The 20,864-nt window shown below is 34.6% G+C and overlaps 1 protein-coding gene across 11 annotated transcripts in view; it reads right to left on the bottom strand.

The window, feature by feature from the left end:
• TACC2 (transforming acidic coiled-coil containing protein 2) overlaps nucleotides 1-20,864 on the bottom strand; it is a 169,213-nt gene that overhangs the window by 13,542 nt on the left and 134,807 nt on the right. For 6 of the 11 annotated variants that reach the window (XM_087872969.1, XM_034436372.3, XM_087872970.1 and 3 more), the window contains 9 exons: nucleotides 20,391-20,451; nucleotides 19,061-19,268; nucleotides 13,564-13,625; nucleotides 13,132-13,244; nucleotides 11,969-12,128; nucleotides 11,022-11,162; nucleotides 9,846-9,935; nucleotides 2,019-2,156; nucleotides 568-644 (listed from right to left, as the gene is read on the bottom strand). In XM_087872969.1, the coding sequence (XP_087729095.1) occupies nucleotides 568-644; nucleotides 2,019-2,156; nucleotides 9,846-9,935; nucleotides 11,022-11,162; nucleotides 11,969-12,128; nucleotides 13,132-13,244; nucleotides 13,564-13,625; nucleotides 19,061-19,268; nucleotides 20,391-20,451 (1,050 nt within the window). The remainder of the gene's footprint in view (nucleotides 1-567; nucleotides 645-2,018; nucleotides 2,157-9,845; nucleotides 9,936-11,021; nucleotides 11,163-11,968; nucleotides 12,129-13,131; nucleotides 13,245-13,563; nucleotides 13,626-19,060; nucleotides 19,269-20,390; nucleotides 20,452-20,864) is intronic. The other 5 variants (XM_034436374.3, XM_087872971.1, XM_087872977.1 and 2 more) reach the window with 1 other exon arrangement.

Below are 20,864 nucleotides of genomic sequence, written 5' to 3'. Positions count from 1 at the left end.
AATGTCTATGAAATAGCCATAAACATGACAATAAAAACAATTCAAAAGAATTGCCTTAAACTTTAAAATTATATCCTATTTTGAATTTGTTCTCCCAAGAAAGTTAGCTGATTAAATCTTATTTAAACAACTGAATTTATCTTTATCTGAATTTTATAAGACATTCGATAGATACCTTGACATTATTTGTGGGATTTTTCAAACAGAAAGAGGTAGAATATGTATTTAATCTATTTTATTCATTTATTTATTTGATTTATAACCTGTTTTTCTATTCAGTAAGTACTCTCAAGGTAGTTCTTGTATACTACAGTTTATTGCTATAGTATTATTGCTGTAGCATATTTCTATATTGAATTTATACACATAAGTAAAGGAAAACTATTTCCATATTTATGGAAGATTATGTTGTCTTATGAACAACACACACACACAAGCGGATACTTCTTTCAACAGATCAATTTTGGTAAGCTGAAGAGTCTGTCAACAGCAGTATGAATAAAAAATAAAATGTTTTAACTGTTTCATAAACTTTAAAAGTATTGATTCATAGAAAATTACACAAACCTCATTTCCATAACTTCCCTCCTACTTTCTTCATATTTCTCTTTCCATTCTGAAATCATCCTTTCCTTTGCAACTATCTTTTTTAAAAAAGAGAAGAAATAAGGTTGTATCAGCTTGAAAAAGGACAAAATACTTTGCCACATAACATCCTAAGAATTGATAAAAAAAGTATAGCAAGATTATAATTAAGGCATTCACAGGGAAGGTAAGGAGAGCAACTGATGAAACACACACAATGATGTTACCACACAAATGCTGTGGTAACACACATACTTGTGTCAGATATCAGAATGCAAGTATATGATTGTGGCACATGTGATGTCACCATGTGCATGTCTTTTCTATGTCATCACTTTTTGCTGCAGATGCCACTTTTATAAAATCAAAATATGTTGGTATTTCTCCCTCTTGCTAAGCTAAGACAAAGCACAAATACAAGCAAATTATACTTCTTCAAAAATCATAGTTTATTGCAGAGAATGGATTGCTTTGGAATCCACAGGAAGTGATTTTTTGAGTAATGTCATACATCAGGGTTTCTCAAGCTTAGCCAGTTTAAGTCATATAAACTTCAATTGCCAGAATTCCTAGCCAGCCTGTCTGAGGAATCCTGAAAGTTGAAATCCATGTGTCTTAAAGTTGCAAGGTAAGAAATCCTGTGAGTCCTATTCTTGCCTTTATGCGAATTCTATTACACCTACCTAAAGAGCTACCTAAATATCTATGTTCCCAAATACACAAAACTATACCTTGACCAGGCATGTCAAACTTGTTGCCTGCGGACCAAAGGCATCACTTGCTGGCCACACCCATCCCCGTTTTAGCAAAGGGGGAAAAAGTTGTGATACATCACATGATGACGTGTTGTCACGAGTTTGACACCCCTGACCTAGACTAATTTGTTTACTATATTAGTTCTACAAAAAAAAATTGTCTTGCCAAATATTTACCAAACTCTTTGAATATATAAACAAAAAAATGGTGCTCTTATGTAGTCTTCTGTATGGTAAACAAATAAATCCTAACAGAGATATATAATAAATATTCCAACCATACATGGATTTTCTCAATGAATAATTATGATCAAAAATAGATGGGACATGCACCAAATTTGCCCAATCAACTTTTCTATAATGAATTCTTGCTTTCTGTTAGCTATTATTAATATATATTACTATATAGAATAATATATACTTCCTTATTGGATGAGGAACCAGCAATTTAAAGAAATTAACTGGAACACATTAACTGAATTATGTTTAACAGATAAGGAGAATTGATTCTTTAAAAAAAAATACCACAATGTTGGCATTGATCAGTAACTGGAAATCATTCATTAATTTAATTTTATTACAATGAATTAATTGGAAGAACAAACTTCAAAAAGTGATTGCATTTGTAAAATGCCTACCAATAAACAGTCAGTCTTCCGTGATTAAAATTGCCATTACCTCTTCCCTGGTAACTCTTAAGGCGGTATCCAGGTCTTGCTGCTTATAAAGCAAAGTGGAGACATTTTCTCCCTCTGAGCTGCTTATCCGGGAGTACAATGCACTTTTAGAGATTGAAGCGTCAACTGCAGGGTCTCTCTGTTCATTTCAAAGAAGGACAAACAGTTAGTAATATGTTCCAGTGATGAACTATTTCAAAAGAAGTGAGAAAAGAATGCAATGTGAAAAAAAAATGTGGAATTAATTAATTAAAATATTAATCTTAGTGTATCCTTAAGCTATTTCACAAGAGTTACTGTTACACATTGGCAATACACAGAACATTGGAAATTCCCATCTTTCTTGCAAAGCACCATTTCACTGAGCTTCAGAACCAAAAATGATCATTAAAACTAGTTTGGAAAGAGAGTATGCTTTTGTAAGCGTCCCCAATCTGATTACTTTCAAATATATTGGACTGTATCTTTCAGGATTCCAAGTCATAATTTCCGAAAATTATGAGCTCAGATAGAAAAGTTTGGTTTATAGAGAACTTGCCTACTCAAGTAGGCAGGTTCTCTAGTACTGTATAAACCATCACTGGAGGTTTTTAAGAAGAGACTGGACAGTCACTTGTCTGATGGTATCGGTTTTCCTGCTTGAGCAGGGGGCTGGAGTAGAAGTCCTCCAAGGTCCTATCCTGTCCTGTCCTGTCCTGTCCTGTCCTATTCTACCCTATCCTACCCTACCCTATCCCAACCCTACCCTACCCTACCCTACCCTACCCTACCCTACCCTACCCTAGTGCTTGAACACTTTTTTGCTGCTATTGCAATTCTTCATTAAAAACAATTTTTTTGCTAAAATGATATCAAGTTCTCAGTAAGCAAAATACATTTGGACAACTTTGTACAGGATGCAGCCTGACATCTACTGAGCTGTGTATTATTCACCATACAACAACAGACAAAAAGATCAGCAAAAGCAAAATGAATTTTATTTGAAAGTCAAAAGCAAAAGAAAAGAATGAAGTTCTTTTGTTGGAACAAAGTATGCTCCAACAAATACCTCAAAACACATTTTTGGCCACCATATTTAAAATGTATATAACATAGTTATAGCTTTGGCTTATACTTTTTCACTTTTTATTTGATATTAACCTTATTACTAAAAGCACTACACAGCATTACCTAAATATAGTTCTGCAGATGGTAGAATAATTTAGGATAAAATATGAAATTGTTGGATGTGGATTTATTTTTATAAGAATGTGATCACAATATTAACAATGTATTTACTTAATATTTAAGTTACTGCTAGATCTGATTGAACATTTTTAATTAAAATGGAATATATTAGAGTAATTCATAACAATCAATATTTGATTCAAGCACCTAATCAGTGACTAAATAACAACTAAAGTTAATTAAGGCAAGTTTAAGCAGGAAACTATAAATTACAAATTCTTTCAACGGCAATATACAAAAGGAAGCTAAGAAAATATCAGAGATTGCTTCTGCTATTTTCTTTACACAGAACTAATGCAATTCAGATTCTTGCTTTTGGTTTTTAGGAAGAAACAAAATTATTTTCCACTAACTATCTTTTTTATATCATGTATGAACAAATCCAGTTTAGATACTTGGACTAAATAATTGGGAAAATATAATCTGATAATAGGAATTCTAATCGGTTTGCCTATTTGTACAAAGCAATGAATAATCACCAATGTACTGGGTAAATTCTTCCGGGTGCGATTCAAGGTGTTGGTCACCACCTTTAAAGTGCTCCATGGCACAGGACCCGGGTACCTTCGAGACCGACTTCTGCCACCAATAGCCTCCCACTGGCCAGTTCGCTCCCACAGAGAGAGTCTCCTCAGGGTGCCATCAGCCAAGTTATGTCGGCTGGTGACACCCAGGGGGAGGGCCTTCTCTGTGGGAGCCCCAGCCCTGTGGAATGAACTGCCCCCGGAAATACGTAAGATCTCCGACCTCCGGGTGTTTCGCTGTGCACTGAAGACCCTGTTGTTCCACCAGGCTGGGCTATCAACATAATAATTTTAAATTGGGGTATTTTAAATTTGTGGGGTTTTAAATTGAGCCAAATTTATTTAATTCTTTTAAATTTTTAATCGATGTTTTGTCTTGTGTTTTTAAATAGGCTGTACACCGCCCTGAGTCCTTCGGGAGAAGGGCGGTATAGAAATAAAATTATTATTATTATTATTATTATTATTATTATTATTATTATTATTATTATTATATATTTTATATAGTTTAATCTATTGTTAAGAGTAACTGATACTCTTATCAGTTGATAGAACTGATAAGAACTGATCAGTTCAGATCAGTTCTGACTGATATAAACTGATAAAAGCCATAAAACTGCTTGTTTTATGTTATATTCAGAATTTCACAATAGAACAAATTAGTGAAGATTTCTTATAAATTCTTCATTATAAGAGATTAGTAAAGATACATGAGACTGAGCAAACTGTTTTAAGAGTTATTCAGTAACACTAGCTATAGCTAGACATATTAATTCCATAATTTTTATGATAATATTATAGTTAGATAATTAGATTATCTATTATATATACTATATATTATCTATATCTATCTATCTATCTATCTATCTATCTATCTATCATCATCATCATCATCATCATCTATCTCTATATAAAATTCAAGAACTGTTTGAGGATTTCCTTTGTTTTATCTTTAGAAGAGAAGTGGTTTGATTCATATTATTCTAGAGAATGCATGTGAAGGAATGGGTTCTTTGCTTGCAAATTTTTACTTTTCTAAATATTCAGATACTTCTTGGTTTCAAAAATAATATGTACAAAAATGTCTACTTTGAAATATTTATATAGACATACCTACACACTTTCTTTCTCTAAAAATAATAATAAAACCACCAATGCAATTATGATTCATGTATGAAATTACATGGCCCCAAACTAAGACTAATTTATCTATCCTAACATGAAGTTTCCTTTTTATTCTATAAATGAGAACTAAAATGTATCCCTTGAAACACATGGAAAATGAATTCAATATTATTTACATATAAACATTATTATAAGAGCAATTATACTGATTTTATAGCTGGTACCAAGATTATCATGAAGATTAGTAGGTTCACTATTGGAAATTTTTATTATGCATTCAAATAATTTGAATTGAGCTCTCATTTGCATAGAATCCAAAGCATTTTACCATAGCACAAAATAATTATACAGATAAAAATAAAAAATACAAATATTTTTGGGGAAAATTGCAATTTAGTAGTAGATATGAAGCAGAAATGTTGATCCTTTAAATGAAGCAATATAGCAACAAGAGATTAAAAAGAAATTCAATATTTTCAGAAAATTCTACATACTTAATTTCAACTTATTTCTTGGCTACTGTAAATCTATGAATGTTCTTTTAGATCAACTCATCACTGATTTAACATGTTGACTATAATAATGATTGCTTAAAGAAGTAAATCAAATTGTACTTCCCAACTGAACATGTTACAGGGGGAAGATTATGTTTAATTTAATCAGGGCAGCTTGCCCAAAAGCTTGTTTTTCAGATTTGTCACAACAATCTCTTGAAAAACTTAATTAAGATAAATTACTTAACAAGCTATTCATATAATTATATAACATCTTGTTGATTCATTCTGGGAAAATGCCCAGTAGTTTTGCAATACTTCATGGCTTCCACATGATATTAAGTTATTTAGTACCTTTGACACTGTAGAGTCAACCAGGCTCGATAAGCATTAGGCTGGGAATATGGAGGAAGCAGCTATATAATCTGCTTCATGTGATATTTCCCCAGTCACTGTGGCAGCCTCAGCTCAGCAGAAAATGTGTATCAATCCTAGAAGTGGCTTACAATTTCTAAGAGGAATTAACTCTGGCTTTGAGAAGGTGATATGTGAGGTAAACAGTTGCTCAGCCCAATGAAACTAGGAAGTATGAGAAGGAGACTTAGAACAACCCATTCCTGTAGACCAGGAGTGTCAAACTCTCATCGTCATGTCAGCATCACGTGACATATCGTGATTTCCCCCCCCCCACTTTGCCAAACTGGGGGTGGGCATGGCCAGCACGTGATGCATCAGGCCTGCAAGTTTGACACCCCTGCTGCACACCCTCCAGGAGTGGAAGGCAGCAGAGCTGTTAATGCATTTTATAAAAATAAAATACCCTTCCTGGAATCCTTGGCGTGTGTTTCTTGACCTTGAAAAGTGGACAAATTTGTTTTAGAAACAAAACAAAACAACTAGGCAGGCAGTGTACAGGTAGTCCTCAACTTACAACAGTTTGTTTAGTAACTATTCAAAGTTATACCGAATTGAAAAACATGATTTATGAGAGTTTTTCACACTTTCGGTCATTGCAGCATCCCACTGGTCATGTGATCAAAAATTCAACATCAAAGAAGATATTATATGGATTATAAATTTAAAGTTATTGTCTTTTTTTTTAAATAACGGAATATATATATATATATATATATATATATATATATATATATATATATATATATAAGCAGAGTGGGCAGTGGATTAAAGATATTAAGAATTGTTGTGCATGGTAATTTTGTAGGAAAGTGGGTGGAAATATGTTAGTTTATTGATTGATTAGTTTAAGAAAAGGGATGTTTAAGTGATATATTTAGGGCAGTAGAGGAAATGGATAGAGTTGAATAAATGTTAAATTAGGATTTATGGGGAAGGCTGCTTTGAAATGCTATATTAATATACACAAAGAATAAATGTTAAAGTAGGATTTATTATATAGTCTTAAAGTGGAAGGTTGCTTTGAAATGTTGTAATAATATATAGATATAAGTTTTGGGGAGGAGAAAAAGGGCAGATTATTGCTAAATTGGGAGTTATAATAATATTATGCTAAATTAGAAGTTATCATACAATGTTATAGTAGATTGCTTTTTTTTTGAAATGTATGGTAAAAGGGGAAAGTAACAATATCAATAATATTTTTAGTAAGTAAGGGTCAGTATATAGAGGAGGGAGTAAGGAGATGGTAAAATATTATGTAATCTGTTATGAATTAGGTTTTTGGTGTGAAGAAGTCACAGGGGGGATGGGTGGCGAGGGGGGGTTAGGGAGGAGGGGGGAAGGAAAAAAGGGGGAAAAATTTGTATTTGAAAACTTTTTCAATAAAAAAAAAAAGTTCGACACTTGGCAACTGGCATGTACTTATGATGGTTACAATGTTCCAGGTCAGGTGATCCCCTCTGGCGACATTATGACAAGCAAAGATAGATGCCGGCATGGTTGCTGGTCCTGTGGAAGCCCCCGAGGCAGGTTCTTGCCCTGTTATCTGGGAATAGTTTGACCCTGTTGCTCCCAAGGAGGTAGACCAGATCCTAGAGAGTATCTGCGCAAGCACCTGTGTTTTAGATTCATGTCCCTCCTGGCTTGTGAAAGCTTCCCAGGAGGTGACATTTAGTGATGGATGTCCCTCCCAACTTTCTATTCTCAGCACATACAGGACCAGCTCTGTTAGAGATTTAACTCAGAGATGTTATAATGTTGGAGTTGCAGGCTTTAACTAGTAGAAGTAAAGAACTCTTTTAGCATTATCTTCATTAAATCAGACCAAGGAGACTTACTCTCTCTCTCTCTCTCTCTCTCTCTGTGTGTGTGTGTTTGTGTGAATATATTAGTTATAATGCTCAATACTGGAAACACAGAATAAAAAATCTGAAGTATGAAAAAATTAAATATATAAGAATGAATCTGTATTCATTTGATACAGATTCAAATGAAATACTATCAGACCTATCCGATTTTTCAGACTACACAATTTAACCAAATAACCAGAGACGAAAAACAGGAAGCCTTTGCTCCCAATCCACCTTGGTCACAATCACCAACAGCAGAGTTTCGTTCACCGTAGTGGAAAGTATAATTATGTTAAAATGTACATCTTGGTAATCTGTTGTATAGATTACAACTAATAAATTAATTGCAATAGTTCATACCTCCCTGTTTTGAAATGAATGTTTTCAGTCTGTGGTACAGCACTGGCAGGCAAATATTCAGATGGCATCAGTATTAAAAAAAAAAAAAAAAAACAAGAAACACAAAGCACACATAACTTCCAATAAGGGAAACCCCATGAGCTCCTTTCTACTGATATCACCATAAGGAGTCTTCCAGGGGAGCTACACAGATCAAATGCATGATTTAAAAACTAACATTTCACTCTAGTTTAGGCTGCATGCACCACAGGCTCAACTTCACTCCAATATGTCAACAGCCAGCATGCTGTGGGCATAGCAGGGGGAAAAAAAAGAAACAAAACATTTTTGATCTTAATGAATGAAGAAGAGATTAACATACGAGGCCTCTTCCTCCTCTTAGAGTCTGTTTCCTCCCATTATTTTAAACCTTCTTAGGCAATTGAGATGTGGATTGTTGCCTAAAGATCAAAACCGTCATCTACAGACAATTCCTAACACACACACACAGATAGGAATCCTGGCATTTGCAGCTTCTGGTATGCAGTGTGCAGTTTTGACCTCACAGAGTTTGTCAAAATTGTTTAAGTCAACAAAGGGATACCTCAGTTTGCGGATTCTGTTTGACTATATAGACACCGTTTCTTTTCTTGCTTATGATTAAAGCTCTTTATTGCAGTTTTGGACAATTTAGACAATGTTTAAAGTCCATCCCATCCCCCATGGCAACAATTCTAGATGCAGTTTCATTTGTACCAGCCAATGGGAAGAGATAGATGCAGCTTGCTTAATCTCCCATTCTTTTGCAAAACCACCTCTCACTGAGTTTTATGTGGCCAACAACCATATAGGAAATATTTTGAAAGGGCCTGGGGGATTACAGGAGGAAAGAAGAGCTTTCTAGATCAGAAATCTTCTATAGATGGGAAAAGTTGAGAAGAAACTGTGGGAAGAAAATCCTGGATCCAAACCCATCCATTTCTTAAACTGGGTGAGTACCAGTTTTCACTTCTCAAGACATTGATACCTGCAATCACTGGCCTGCAGATAAAGCCAGTTTTCAAGCAATAACATGCTATAGCGGTGAATTATTGCATTTACAAAAGGATAAAAAAAAACACCCCGCCCCCCACAGAACAGTTTTCTGAATTATTGCCATACTGAACTCTTGGATATAAAGTGATATACATCACACAACCGTGAATATTTCTCATATATTCACCTAATTCTTCTAAGATTACATGTGTGTCTGCTACTCTCCAAACTCTGAATATTCTCCATTACATACATAGTGTCTTTTCCATGCCCTTCTAAAGAAATTACCAGGCTTATTTACATTTCCAGTATGTATCAAAAAATTAAACATAAAATCACAAGTCTGTATAGAAAATGACGGCCAAATTTATTCCTGTGATCAATAGCAATAGCACTTAAGACTTATATACCGCTTCACAGTGCTTTACAGCCCTCTCTAAGCAGTTTACAGTTAGCAAATTTCCCCCAACAATCTGGGTGCTCATTTTACCAACCTCAGAAGGATGGAAGGCTGAATCATCCTTGAACTGGTCAAATTTGACCTGCCAAACTGCTGGCAGTCAGCAGAATTAGCCTGCAATACTGCATCTAATCACTGCGCCACCACATCATGTGATAGTCATTTTTGAAACATATCTGCAAAGTGGAACGTGATCACGTCTGAGATTAGAGAAAAGAAACTTCCACATGCTCTTTTCTATCTTTCTACATAGCAATGGACCAAAATCATCCAGCATCAACACTCAGAAAAAATTATTGTTAAAGTGAAAGCAGCAACACGGTTTTTAAACACACAAACTGCAGGCACAGGAGATACCTCAGTATCTAAGGAGTTGAAAGAAGACAAGGTAATTTGTCTGGCTAGCTTCAGGGCTTCTATCCTCATTGCAGCAAATTCTAATTCCTCCTGCCAGTGAGATGGTTGTGACAATGTACAGGGAAAATCCATTAAGCATGATGCAAAGACAAATGCCCATAGTTACAGAATACATTAGTACCATTGTTTTAGGATATTGCATACGTTGGCTGAGGTCCACATACTCTACTAGACCAGTGTTTCCCAAACTTCGGAACTTTAAGAAATGTGGACTTCAACTCCCAGAATTCCCCATCCAGCATGGCTGGCTGTGGGATTTTGGGAGTTGAAGTCCATACATCTTGAAGTTCCCAAGTTTGGGAAACACTGTACTAGACCATGATGGGTTTTAACTACCAATGACTGAAGAAACCACAATGGCTGATCCATCAACACAACATGCTAAGCCAAGAGAGTTACATTATAGGTCATTGTGATGCAAGATTTAAGGAGAAATGATATGAAATGTTTAACATGCAACCTGGAACCATCTCTCTTAATTTTTTCATTAAATTAATCATAAAACCCTTTCTGATGTGCATTTATTCCTCAGGGAGCTCATTACACATACCTGAGCTGTAGCTATAAACTACATATTGAATGGTTAGTATCAGTAAAATGTTACCAAAATGGTTTTAGAAAGGATGTTTATAGTTAAGCACAGTTAAACACTGTTTAGTTATAGCTGACAAGGGAAGGGGGAGGGGAGAAGGGCATGTCAAAATCTGCAAGATAGCAGATGCAGCATCGTGACTAAATCTCCATTAATCTGTCATGACCAGAGAGCTGGGTAGACGAAATGAATGTAATGTAAAGATGTAGACAGACCATTCACATAGCAGATACTGAATTATTGGAAATATGTGAAACTATGAAAAATCAATATATTATACACCCTTTTTCTTTTGAAATAAGCTAATTCAACTTGTGTGTGTGTATGTGAGAGAGAGAGAGAGAGAAAGAGGGAGGGAGGGAGGGAGGGAGGGAGGGAGAGAGAGAGAGAGAGAGAGAGAGAGAGAGAGAGAGAGAGAGAGAATGAACAATTTTTTTTATAGCAGAGTTTTGTTACACTTTAGAAATCTGCCCTCATCACACCAGAACATTCATAAGGAGTACAAACAAATCTGCATTACAAACCTGAAGTTTCTGAGCAAATACTGGGGGATTCTTTTCCGCTAAGTCAGGCTCCAGATACTGAAGCTGATCACATACTGAAGGCGGATGAGATATTCTACTAAGGAGAGCATCAGCGGAAACGTAGGGATCTTCAGGACTGATCTGAAGAGCAAGAAAGATAAATAAATTGAGAGAACTACTCATAATTAAAACTGCTCATTAGCTCCTGTAAATATATGGCAAATGCCAGCCAAATCTGAAGTAAAATATATATTTTTTCACATAGACCATAAAAACTTGAGATTTGGCAAGAAAAAAAAAGAAATTGAATACCACAGAATAGTTCACATATACTGTAGATTCTTCTTTAAAAAAAATTAAAACAATTATTTTCTGTTACACTCTTTTTTACTTATGAAACAATGCCATTTCCAAAGAACTTTTGGCAGACTGATAACACTAGATCTGTAAGAACCACAAATCGCAACCAGGTTTGGAGAAAGCAGTCCATAGCAGAGTTTCCCAAACTATAGCTAGGAAACTTTTTTGGGAACTAGTGTTGTATTATTTGTTTGTTTGTTGAAGACATGAGAAAACAAGAGATGGGATTTGTACAAGTCTTATCGAAGCAGGGAGAATAATTTTATATATTTTATATTTTTCAAGAAATGGCCCTAGGCCATTTCTCCACTCTTAGGGAAATGATAATTTAGAACAGAGAGGCATGTCCTAAATAAGGGAGTAAAACAATAATTTATAATTGCTAATTTATATGTTGAAGATCCAGTTTGGGACTGCTAAAATGTTTGTGTAGAACAACAGAATCTGGGGGGTTGGAGGGCATTATTGAAAATTGGGAAAAGGGGTAATTGGGTCAAACAGTTTCAGACCGATGATCTACAGCAAGCTTGATTTACAGTCAAGCTAGATACAGAATGAAGACATGTTCCAAACCCTTGATAACTTACTATGTTGTCTGAAGCACTTCCTATGGATACAGATTCCAGTTCTTTTGTTTTATCAGAGGACTGTACTGATGATTCTTGATTAGCTACCAGGGATCGTGAAGCTGGGTGCTGTAGTTTTATGCTGCAGGAAAGCTGGCTTTCTGTTTCTTCCAGACTTGACCTAAGGGAAAGAGGATAGTATGTTTCTGAACCGGTTAAACAAATACATTCACTGATTGCCAAACTGCCTACATATTCTTTCGTTACATCTCAGTCTTAAGTCTCAAGATTACGGTTATTATTTCTGTTTAAAATTAGCATTTGTTTAAAATGATTGGCATAACACAGGGTCTTATCCCAGCATCTGAATCAGTGGTGGGTTCCTCCCGGTTCGGTCCGGTTCGGCCAAGCCGGTAGCGGTGATGATATGACGTCACCGAACCGGTTCTCCCCCCCACCCTCCCACCCACCCACGTTATTCTTACCTTTTATTTGGTCCCACCCCCAATCTATTGCTGCCTCCTGAGTCCCAGCTGATGACTAGAGGGAAAAAAACTGTTTAAACTCTTGCCGCGGGGCTTCAAAGGGCCGTCCTACAGCTAATCAGTGTTAAAAGCAAACAAATGAGTCAGGTCGTAAGTCGAGGACTTGGTCGTAAGTGCGAGGACCTTCCAGAAATGACTCTGACCAGCTAGCTACACCCACCTAGTCACATGACCTCCAAGCCACACCCACAAAATAAGCCACGCCCACAGAACCGGTAGTAAAAAAATTTAGAACCCACCCCTGATCTGAATGGCAGACTTCTGAGGTAGGAGAACAATATGATTCTATTCTATATGATAACTATGATGCAATATTTTATTTTTTAGTTCATTCTATTGTTAAATCTTTACCTGCCAGCATTACTACTATAAACGAATACAGCTTTTATTAGCTATTTAAAGTTGTAGATATCAATCTCTTTATGAATTATTTTGTCAATTTATCCTCTCGTACATTAATGGGGTAACAACATATTTAAATGTTAACTGATTTTATTCCAAAGCATACTCAATTAAATAATTTACCACATTATCATGCAGTATGTGGAATAATACAAAAGCTTCAAGAAAAAAACTATTTCTAGCTCTGATTATTCCATATTTTTTACAATTGGTTTAATAGATAATGCAAAAAAGTACCCAGAACAAGGAGTTGTAGAATCTGATAAACGGGCTGGAGGAGACTTGATTGGACTCTCTTGCTGAGCATTGAACATAAGGTACAAAGATTGCTTTGTCTGGCCATCATCATCCTTATGTCAAAGAAATATAAGAACAATGTTACTATACATCTTTACCTGGAACGTCTCTTAACTATCATATCATATCATATCATATCACATCACATCACATCACATCACATCACATCATATCATGAAACATATTACAATGCTAAAAGTAATTCCCAAAATTCAGGTATATCAAAGTAATTACAGAATAAATTGGCAAACCTTTTAGCTGTTCTGCATGCAAATGAATAGCTCAATTGGAAGCACTGTGACTTTCCTCTATATATATCCTAGAGAAATACTGTAAGAGGAAGCAACAAGAAATCCACAAGTAGAAACTTACAGCTATGGAAGAACCAATTTTTTCCATGTATTCTATTTCATATGTGTTGCCATATTCCAGCTCTGAAATACAAAGTAAAAATGTCTTTAGTAAGGAAAGGAAACATGTTTTCTTATGGACAGCATACATTTCCTAGACATTAAAATCAGAGTAATAAATTATAACCCAGAACATACTGAATAAAGATTTTTGGCCAGTTTGAAAGCATAAACTAGGATTAAAGTTTGTTCATTCCAATTATAATTTAGGCCCTTATACTAAATACATATTCTTCATTTCTTCTTCATTCATTCTTTGTCAAATTAACTGGTGTGATTTTCAAAAAAACCCAAAATACAACAAATACCCAACCAATTTTAGACTATTAATATACAGCTAAGTTAATTTTTAAGTACTATTTGTTCGAATGGAAAATCTATTTATAAACTGCTGAATTGTTAAACAATACAATTTAATATGACAATGCATCTTTTATTCATGAATAGGGTATATATTTATATGCGAAAAGACCACTGCGTCCTTTGATTATTACATGAAGTGTAGGAAAGTACTACCCCCTCCAAAAATATTTTTAATAAGTCTAATAATTGTCAAAGCTAGGGTATCCCACATAGTTATCTATAAAGGAAAAAGTGTTGATGCCTTTTCCAGAGTTATTTCTTTCTTCCCAACATGGATCTGCTCAAATTATTTAAACAAGGTCTTTCCTTACTGAAGAAAAAAAAAAAGTAGCACCATGTGGAATTGCCAGACTGTATTTCCAGAAACAGTTATGAAAACATCCAGGAGCATTAAGTTCAATTAAACACATGGAAAGTCCTCCTCTGTGGGAAAAGAATGCTGCTACCCTAAGCATTTGCTTAGAAAACTGATATTCAGCAGCAAGTGTCAGATCAGTGGTTTATGGTAGGAGAAATCTAGGCAGCTTCAGCTGCTACTGAACATTTGAACAGGAAATGAGCCTGGTGAGGATTCAGAGGGCAAAAGGAGACGACGCTCAAATGTTACCCTGCCCTTGATATCTCTTTCTATGAGACCATTCTACCCAAATGCCTTCTTCCATACAAAAGTACTTGTCTGCCCTACTAACTAACAAATATCCTATCCCTCCCCCCCAAAAAACCTGGGGAAAGGTTAAAACCTCCAGTTATGTATCTGGTTTTTGATGGAAATTATATTCCCATTTTTCTACTTTGAATTGTCATGAACAAGCCTGGATGCTAAGGAGCAGTAGTTGAAAATAAAACATTTACAAGATAGGAAAAGAGCTCATTTTCCGGCAAAGGTAGAGTCCTATGAGGCAGTGGACCATGTACATATATAAATGGTTTCAACCAGTTTAAATCATTGTTTGGAAATATATTTAGCTGAAATCATATGTCCTCTCCGTTTAAAATGAAAAGTGTCATGGAGGTAAGAAATGTCTTCATTTTTAAAAAGATATGAAAAGAACAAACTGAAATTATTATTACATTTGTATTATGTAATGTTTTATGGCAGTTATTTTATGAATTCAGAATAAATCTAATCTTACTCCTTATGATTTTTATCCCAACCATATATTTAATCACCAGTGGCATAAACCTGTTACAATAAAATACTTGGGATTCTAATTACTTTTTACTTTTCAAGTATCATCAATTCCTCATTCTCTTTTATTGAGGGAGAATATTCTGTGGATAAGATGATAAATCCTTCTATGTGTGGTTTATATGTAGAAAGGAGTGAAATATATTATCCTATAGAGCTCTGGATGATTCTGTTTGTGTAACATTTCTACATATTCTGCTATAAAACTACATCGGTTAAATAAAAGAATGCTATAAGCAAATCCTGCCACAATCACAGAAAAATGTGTTAATTGTGGCATTTGTTAGTGTGAAAATGCATAATTCTTTAACTCGCTTTTAATATGCCAGATGAAATATTTCTGGAATTTTTAAATGCAAACATGGTATCAATTAAATATCTTACACCAATTGTTGCTAGTTAAATCCTGACTAATTTAATAATAAAATAAAAATAGCTGCTTTCTATTATTTAAGTCAACTTAAAAAAAAAAATCTGCTCTTCCAAACATATGGACATGTTCCTAATAGTAATGGAATAATAAAATTAACAATAAAAATGAATTTTAAATGAAAATTAATTAAAAACAAGCAAATTCTGGAGTAATTTGCTCACACACAATTTTTATAAAATAGAATTTCTACTGGCAATGTTTATTGGAAAAGACAAGTTTTTCCAGCCTAGAGAATTGGGGAGGCAATGGAATGGCAGAAGCTGGAGGTGGAGTTAAATCTAGAATCCCTACATAGTCACAATCACATGAATAATCCATCCTTGAATTCGGTGTACCCTTTTCTAACTCCAAGCAGCTGCTAACCATCGTTTGAGATCATTCCTATACAGCAATAATTCAGTTTGATTGGACCTTCATTTGTGGACCTGGTCTTTCCCACCTGACAACTGAGGGCAGCTGATTGAGGATCATGGGAACTGATGTCCAGAAAACCTGCATAGCTTCAAGGTGGGAAAAGTTGACCATATGCATATGAAGCTTGTATTACTTTCTGTTCTCTAAATATATACTGAAATTTTTACCATAAATACAACTGAGTTTTAAAAACGAGGGCTGATAACTGTTTAACCCTTGAGATTCCCAAATATTATACAAGCTAGCAATTCAGAACAAAATTATATGTATATTTCACAACTGAAATGATTAATTATATTGAAGAGCAAGACAAGAAAGAATTCTAATGAATCAGCAAAGGTATAAACAGGACCTCTGAGATATTTGGGTGTTAGTTTCAATATTTAACTATAATATAGTCACCTTGAGCTTCTTCCTTTGCTAATTGGCATTCTTCCTTATCTCAGTATTCAGCTAATAGGAGAAAGTAGTGCAAATTCTCAGAATGCTTTAATTACTCTGAAGTCTCCAAATGAAGCCCATAGGAAATTCCAGGGGGAAGGTATGATTATGTTTAAAAAACCTCCACAGAGGAAACACTACCATAATTAATAGGCAATGTGAGCCACAAGTAACCCTTAGACAAATTAGTATTTATATTGAGGTTAAATGCCAGCCTGCATTGTCCTTAAATCCTATGTTACCAAAATAATGATGTACCTTTGGCTGCAAATCTTGTTTAAACATTGCAATATTTACTTAAGTTCCATAGCTACCACACTTTATTTATTTCATTTTTATTCCAGCTTGTTTTCAGGAAGTTCAAGATAGAATACATATTCCTTTTTTCTTGTTGCAATATTATTCCTACAATAAGCTGCTATGGCAGGTATATCTATACAAAGGTAATTAGACTGAGGTCGCTCTGTGACTCATAGATGAGTAGGTATTGAACCATAATGTGCTAGTCTCAGATAGAAATTACAATTCTAATAGGATGGTTCCCTCAAGAAAGGATACCATTTCCTTTAAATATTAGGTGGTTGTCCTTTAACTAGTACCTTCACAAAATCTAAAATCTCTCACTATATTTAATCCTTAGTCAGAAATTATCTTTTTCCTCAAGATACTTGGTTCTTGTAGGTTAAGTCATTGTTAAAATTAATGTTCTATTAGGAAGTTCAATGCTTTTCATATGATTATTTTAAATGCTCTTCATTGTTTTTTACTACTACCTGGCACTTCTTCTCCTAGATGTACCCTAAAGCCAAAGAGTTCGCTGGGACTGTAGGAAGTAAGAGCAAAACAGAACCATTAGACTTAAGGAAACATTTTAACCTATATAAGAAATAAAAAATGGCAGAAATGTTGATCTCAGAGAAAATGCAAATATGTTATGCTATTTGGTCACAAAATGCTTACTGTCTATGCAGTATTATATGAATTATTATACTTATGGTCCTATCTTCTCTGATAGTAAAGAGAACATGCACTTTCTTAGTAGTGACCATAAAATTATCAAATAGATTGATAGAGTGTACCTAGAACCTTGCTTTTGGCATTCCCCTCAAAATATTGAAGACACTCCTTTTCCACCAGGCATTGAATTATTAATTTGAATTATTTCAATATTCTTTTAATGGTAGGGAGGAGAGTTATTATTTCAAATTTCTTTGATTTTTTTTTTACTTATACCAGTTTTTATAGCCTGCTTAACTCAAGACTCTTGGTTGATAAGTTAAAATTGTCAATGTAACACTAAATTAAATTACCGAGAATCTAGTGGATGATGATTAGATAAATAAATCAAATTAGTATCATTGCTAGTTATATCCATAATGCTGCATGAAGATAGCATTTGTTGACAATGAGATGTGGTGAAAGGTAAAAGTTCTGAGTTGATTCATTTATTGTAATAATTACCCCAATAAAAGTATCACAAAGTCAATAAATATTGAGAAGTAGCTCTTTTTATGCACAGTCTCTCTTGATTACATGCCCATTAGGATGTATATACTGAGTGGGTGGTAACCCAAAGATAAAACATATTTCCAATCTTCTGAATACCACCTTTTTCCAACCTGAATCTTTGTGATGTGTTGACACAACTTCATCCCAGATTAAGAAATAAGATCTACATATTCAAAATAAATCATGCAGTTCAATTATGAAGGTGAAATATCACATGTTTAACTGCCCCGCCCCTCTAGTAAATAAAACAAACCTGTCTATACACTAGCAGGCTCCTTTTCTTTTCTTTCCTGTTGGAATAATACCTACTTACTAGGGTTTTATCAACAGCAGAGCCATTTAATGTAGCAATAAAATCAAAAATAGAATTTGAATGTGGGCACTCCACAAGGATGCAATAGTGCACAGAAATGTAACATGTGGTATTATTTCACTTATGGCAATTAGAATTAACTATTGACTTCAGAATTTTTTGGACTATTTCTAAAGAGTCTTGGCACAAAAAGAGTGTTTTAATATAATCAAGATAAAGCTAATTTGAGGGACGATCTCACTCCACTGGGATTGGGCCGTTCCACTCATGCTGGCAAAGGAGGCAAGCTGAGGGTCCTGTCCACAGATTATTCTACCTGGTGGGGTCCAGAAGAACCCTCTCTGCTCTCTGGAACATCTTGCCCCCGATGTGAGGTTGGCCCTAACCCCCCTAAAGACATGTCTCTGCCAGTTGGATTGGGGCCCCAGTAGGGAAACAGCACTGGGGAGGTGGTTGATCAAGTAATAATAAATCCCACTTCCCCTCACTCCACCCCCTCCTCCCCATGTGTCCTTAGGTTTTAATGTCTGATTTTAATTATTGTTGTTTTAATTGTATATGTATAGACATATTTTATGACTGTAAGCTGCCCAGAGTTACTCTATGGCAAGATGGATGGCCAATAAATTTTATAAATAAATTTAAAAAAATAATAATAAATAAATAATGTCTAATTAAATGGACCAGTAAGTATATTATGATAGCAATGATATCCTTTGTTTCTCGTTATTCTGGGCCAACATTTCCCTCCTCAAATAAATAAAACAGCGATTCTATCTTCTTTTTTTCCAGTTTACCTTCTGTAGGGGAGCTGAACTTTGTTTCATTTACAAATGATGAGAGATCTGATGGCTGAGGATAATCCTGTTTATCATTATCGAGATCCACTGTCATACAAGTCCATTTCTGATTACCCACAGAAGATGCCAGTTTTTCCTCATCTGTTGCATGTACCACAGTGGATACAACAGACGGCGTTTCAGTAGTAGGCAGTGCCGTAGATTCCTAAGAAGAAAATAAAGGTTAAAAAATTATTGTGCTACAAAGAAAGAAGCAATTGTCTTCTTTCATAGATCCAGCTCTCTTTTGCTTTCTTCTTAAGAATTTGACTAAATGTAAATAGTTGTCGGTGCAGGAAAAGAACTACTTTACTATTACTCGGCCTAAATTCTGGAACTCTTCAGTTATTCTAATTCATAACCAGGTCTTGGGATCTTCATTTTAAAATTGTAGAAGGATGACATTTGATCTATTTCAGAGATCTGAAGATCACTCCTTAAGTAATATAGGTCTAATGATTATTTAAATCATGTCTTTTTAACATTTTATTAGTCCTAGTTCCCTAATGATTAGGTTACATAGATTTTATTGCAAAATTAAAAAAAAACATTTTGGTTTATAAGAACCTCAGACTGAGACTTAGCCTTGGAGTTCAGCCAATCATTCTAGATAAATATTGCTATAGCGTCGAACATTATCACCTCTCATGGTAGTATAGATTGCATCACATGCAGCCAAAAATTCATTGTGTGCTCAACAAAAAAAGAAATAAGATCAGTTTCAAATTTCAATGAAGGCTTGAACAATTTCAACATTTCTTTTTAAAAAAAAGTGTGTGGGGGATTTTAAAATCCTCCTAAACATTAGTTGAATGTCATCTAACATTTATTTGATGCTTGCCCATTTGATGCCTCCTTTTCTGTCATGATTATTTATTTTCCCTTTGTTGTGCTGGCTCTATAATATTAACTGTGGAAAAATTATTTCCAATCTAGTCACCTGAGCTGCATTTCTTTTGTAAGATTTGAGAAAGTGGATAATTAATTGCTACAGAAATATATATATATATATATATATATATATATATATATATATATATATATATATATGTAGGTCTTTGGTTATTCGGGTCTTCTCCCACGTAAAATTGGAAGTGTCTTGGCGACGTTTCGACGAAGTCTCATTCGTCATCTTCAGGCTGGTCGAAACGTCGCCAAGACACTTCCAATTTTACGTGGGAGAAGACCCGAATAACCAAAGACCTACATACAAACACCCGCGAAAACCTGAGAAAACATATATATATATATATATATACTTAAAAAAAAGCTTGTTGAAGCTTCTTACCTGTGAAGGTGCATCAGACAATGGAGATCTTTTTGGTGACTTTTTCACCCTAAAAGTGTCACTGGAAAGAAAATGGAAACTCTTGAGAATGGCCAACCAATAAAAATGACATAACAAGAAACAGCTAATGAATATATTATGATGAAGATTGCCTGTTTCAGAAACTTAGCATATAAACATCAAAGAAGAGCATGCTATGTCCTTTGCTTATCATGCACTCTTAGACTCAGTCTTTGCCAAATTAAAAATCAAGCATAAGATAATTACAAGAATTCAATTAAACTGAGTTTTATATTAAGATAAAAAGTCAATCCTGACAATGAGATATAGATGTGGGTACTGTTGAAAATAACAAAATGGTTACAGTGCTACTGGAGAATGGCCAACATAACATAATTCAGTAAATAAGAATCTTGATCAGGATAAGTTCTTGCCCTGAGATCTATCAGGATATCACTGCTCATCAAATGCAAC

The sequence above is a fragment of the Pantherophis guttatus genome, chromosome 6, assembly GCF_059756535.1.
Source record: "Pantherophis guttatus breed Tessera chromosome 6, ASM5975653v1, whole genome shotgun sequence".
Taxonomy (NCBI): Eukaryota; Metazoa; Chordata; class Lepidosauria; order Squamata; family Colubridae; genus Pantherophis; species Pantherophis guttatus.
The sequence above is the reverse complement of the archived record's forward strand: the minus strand, read 5'-3'. Positions and strand labels throughout refer to the sequence as shown.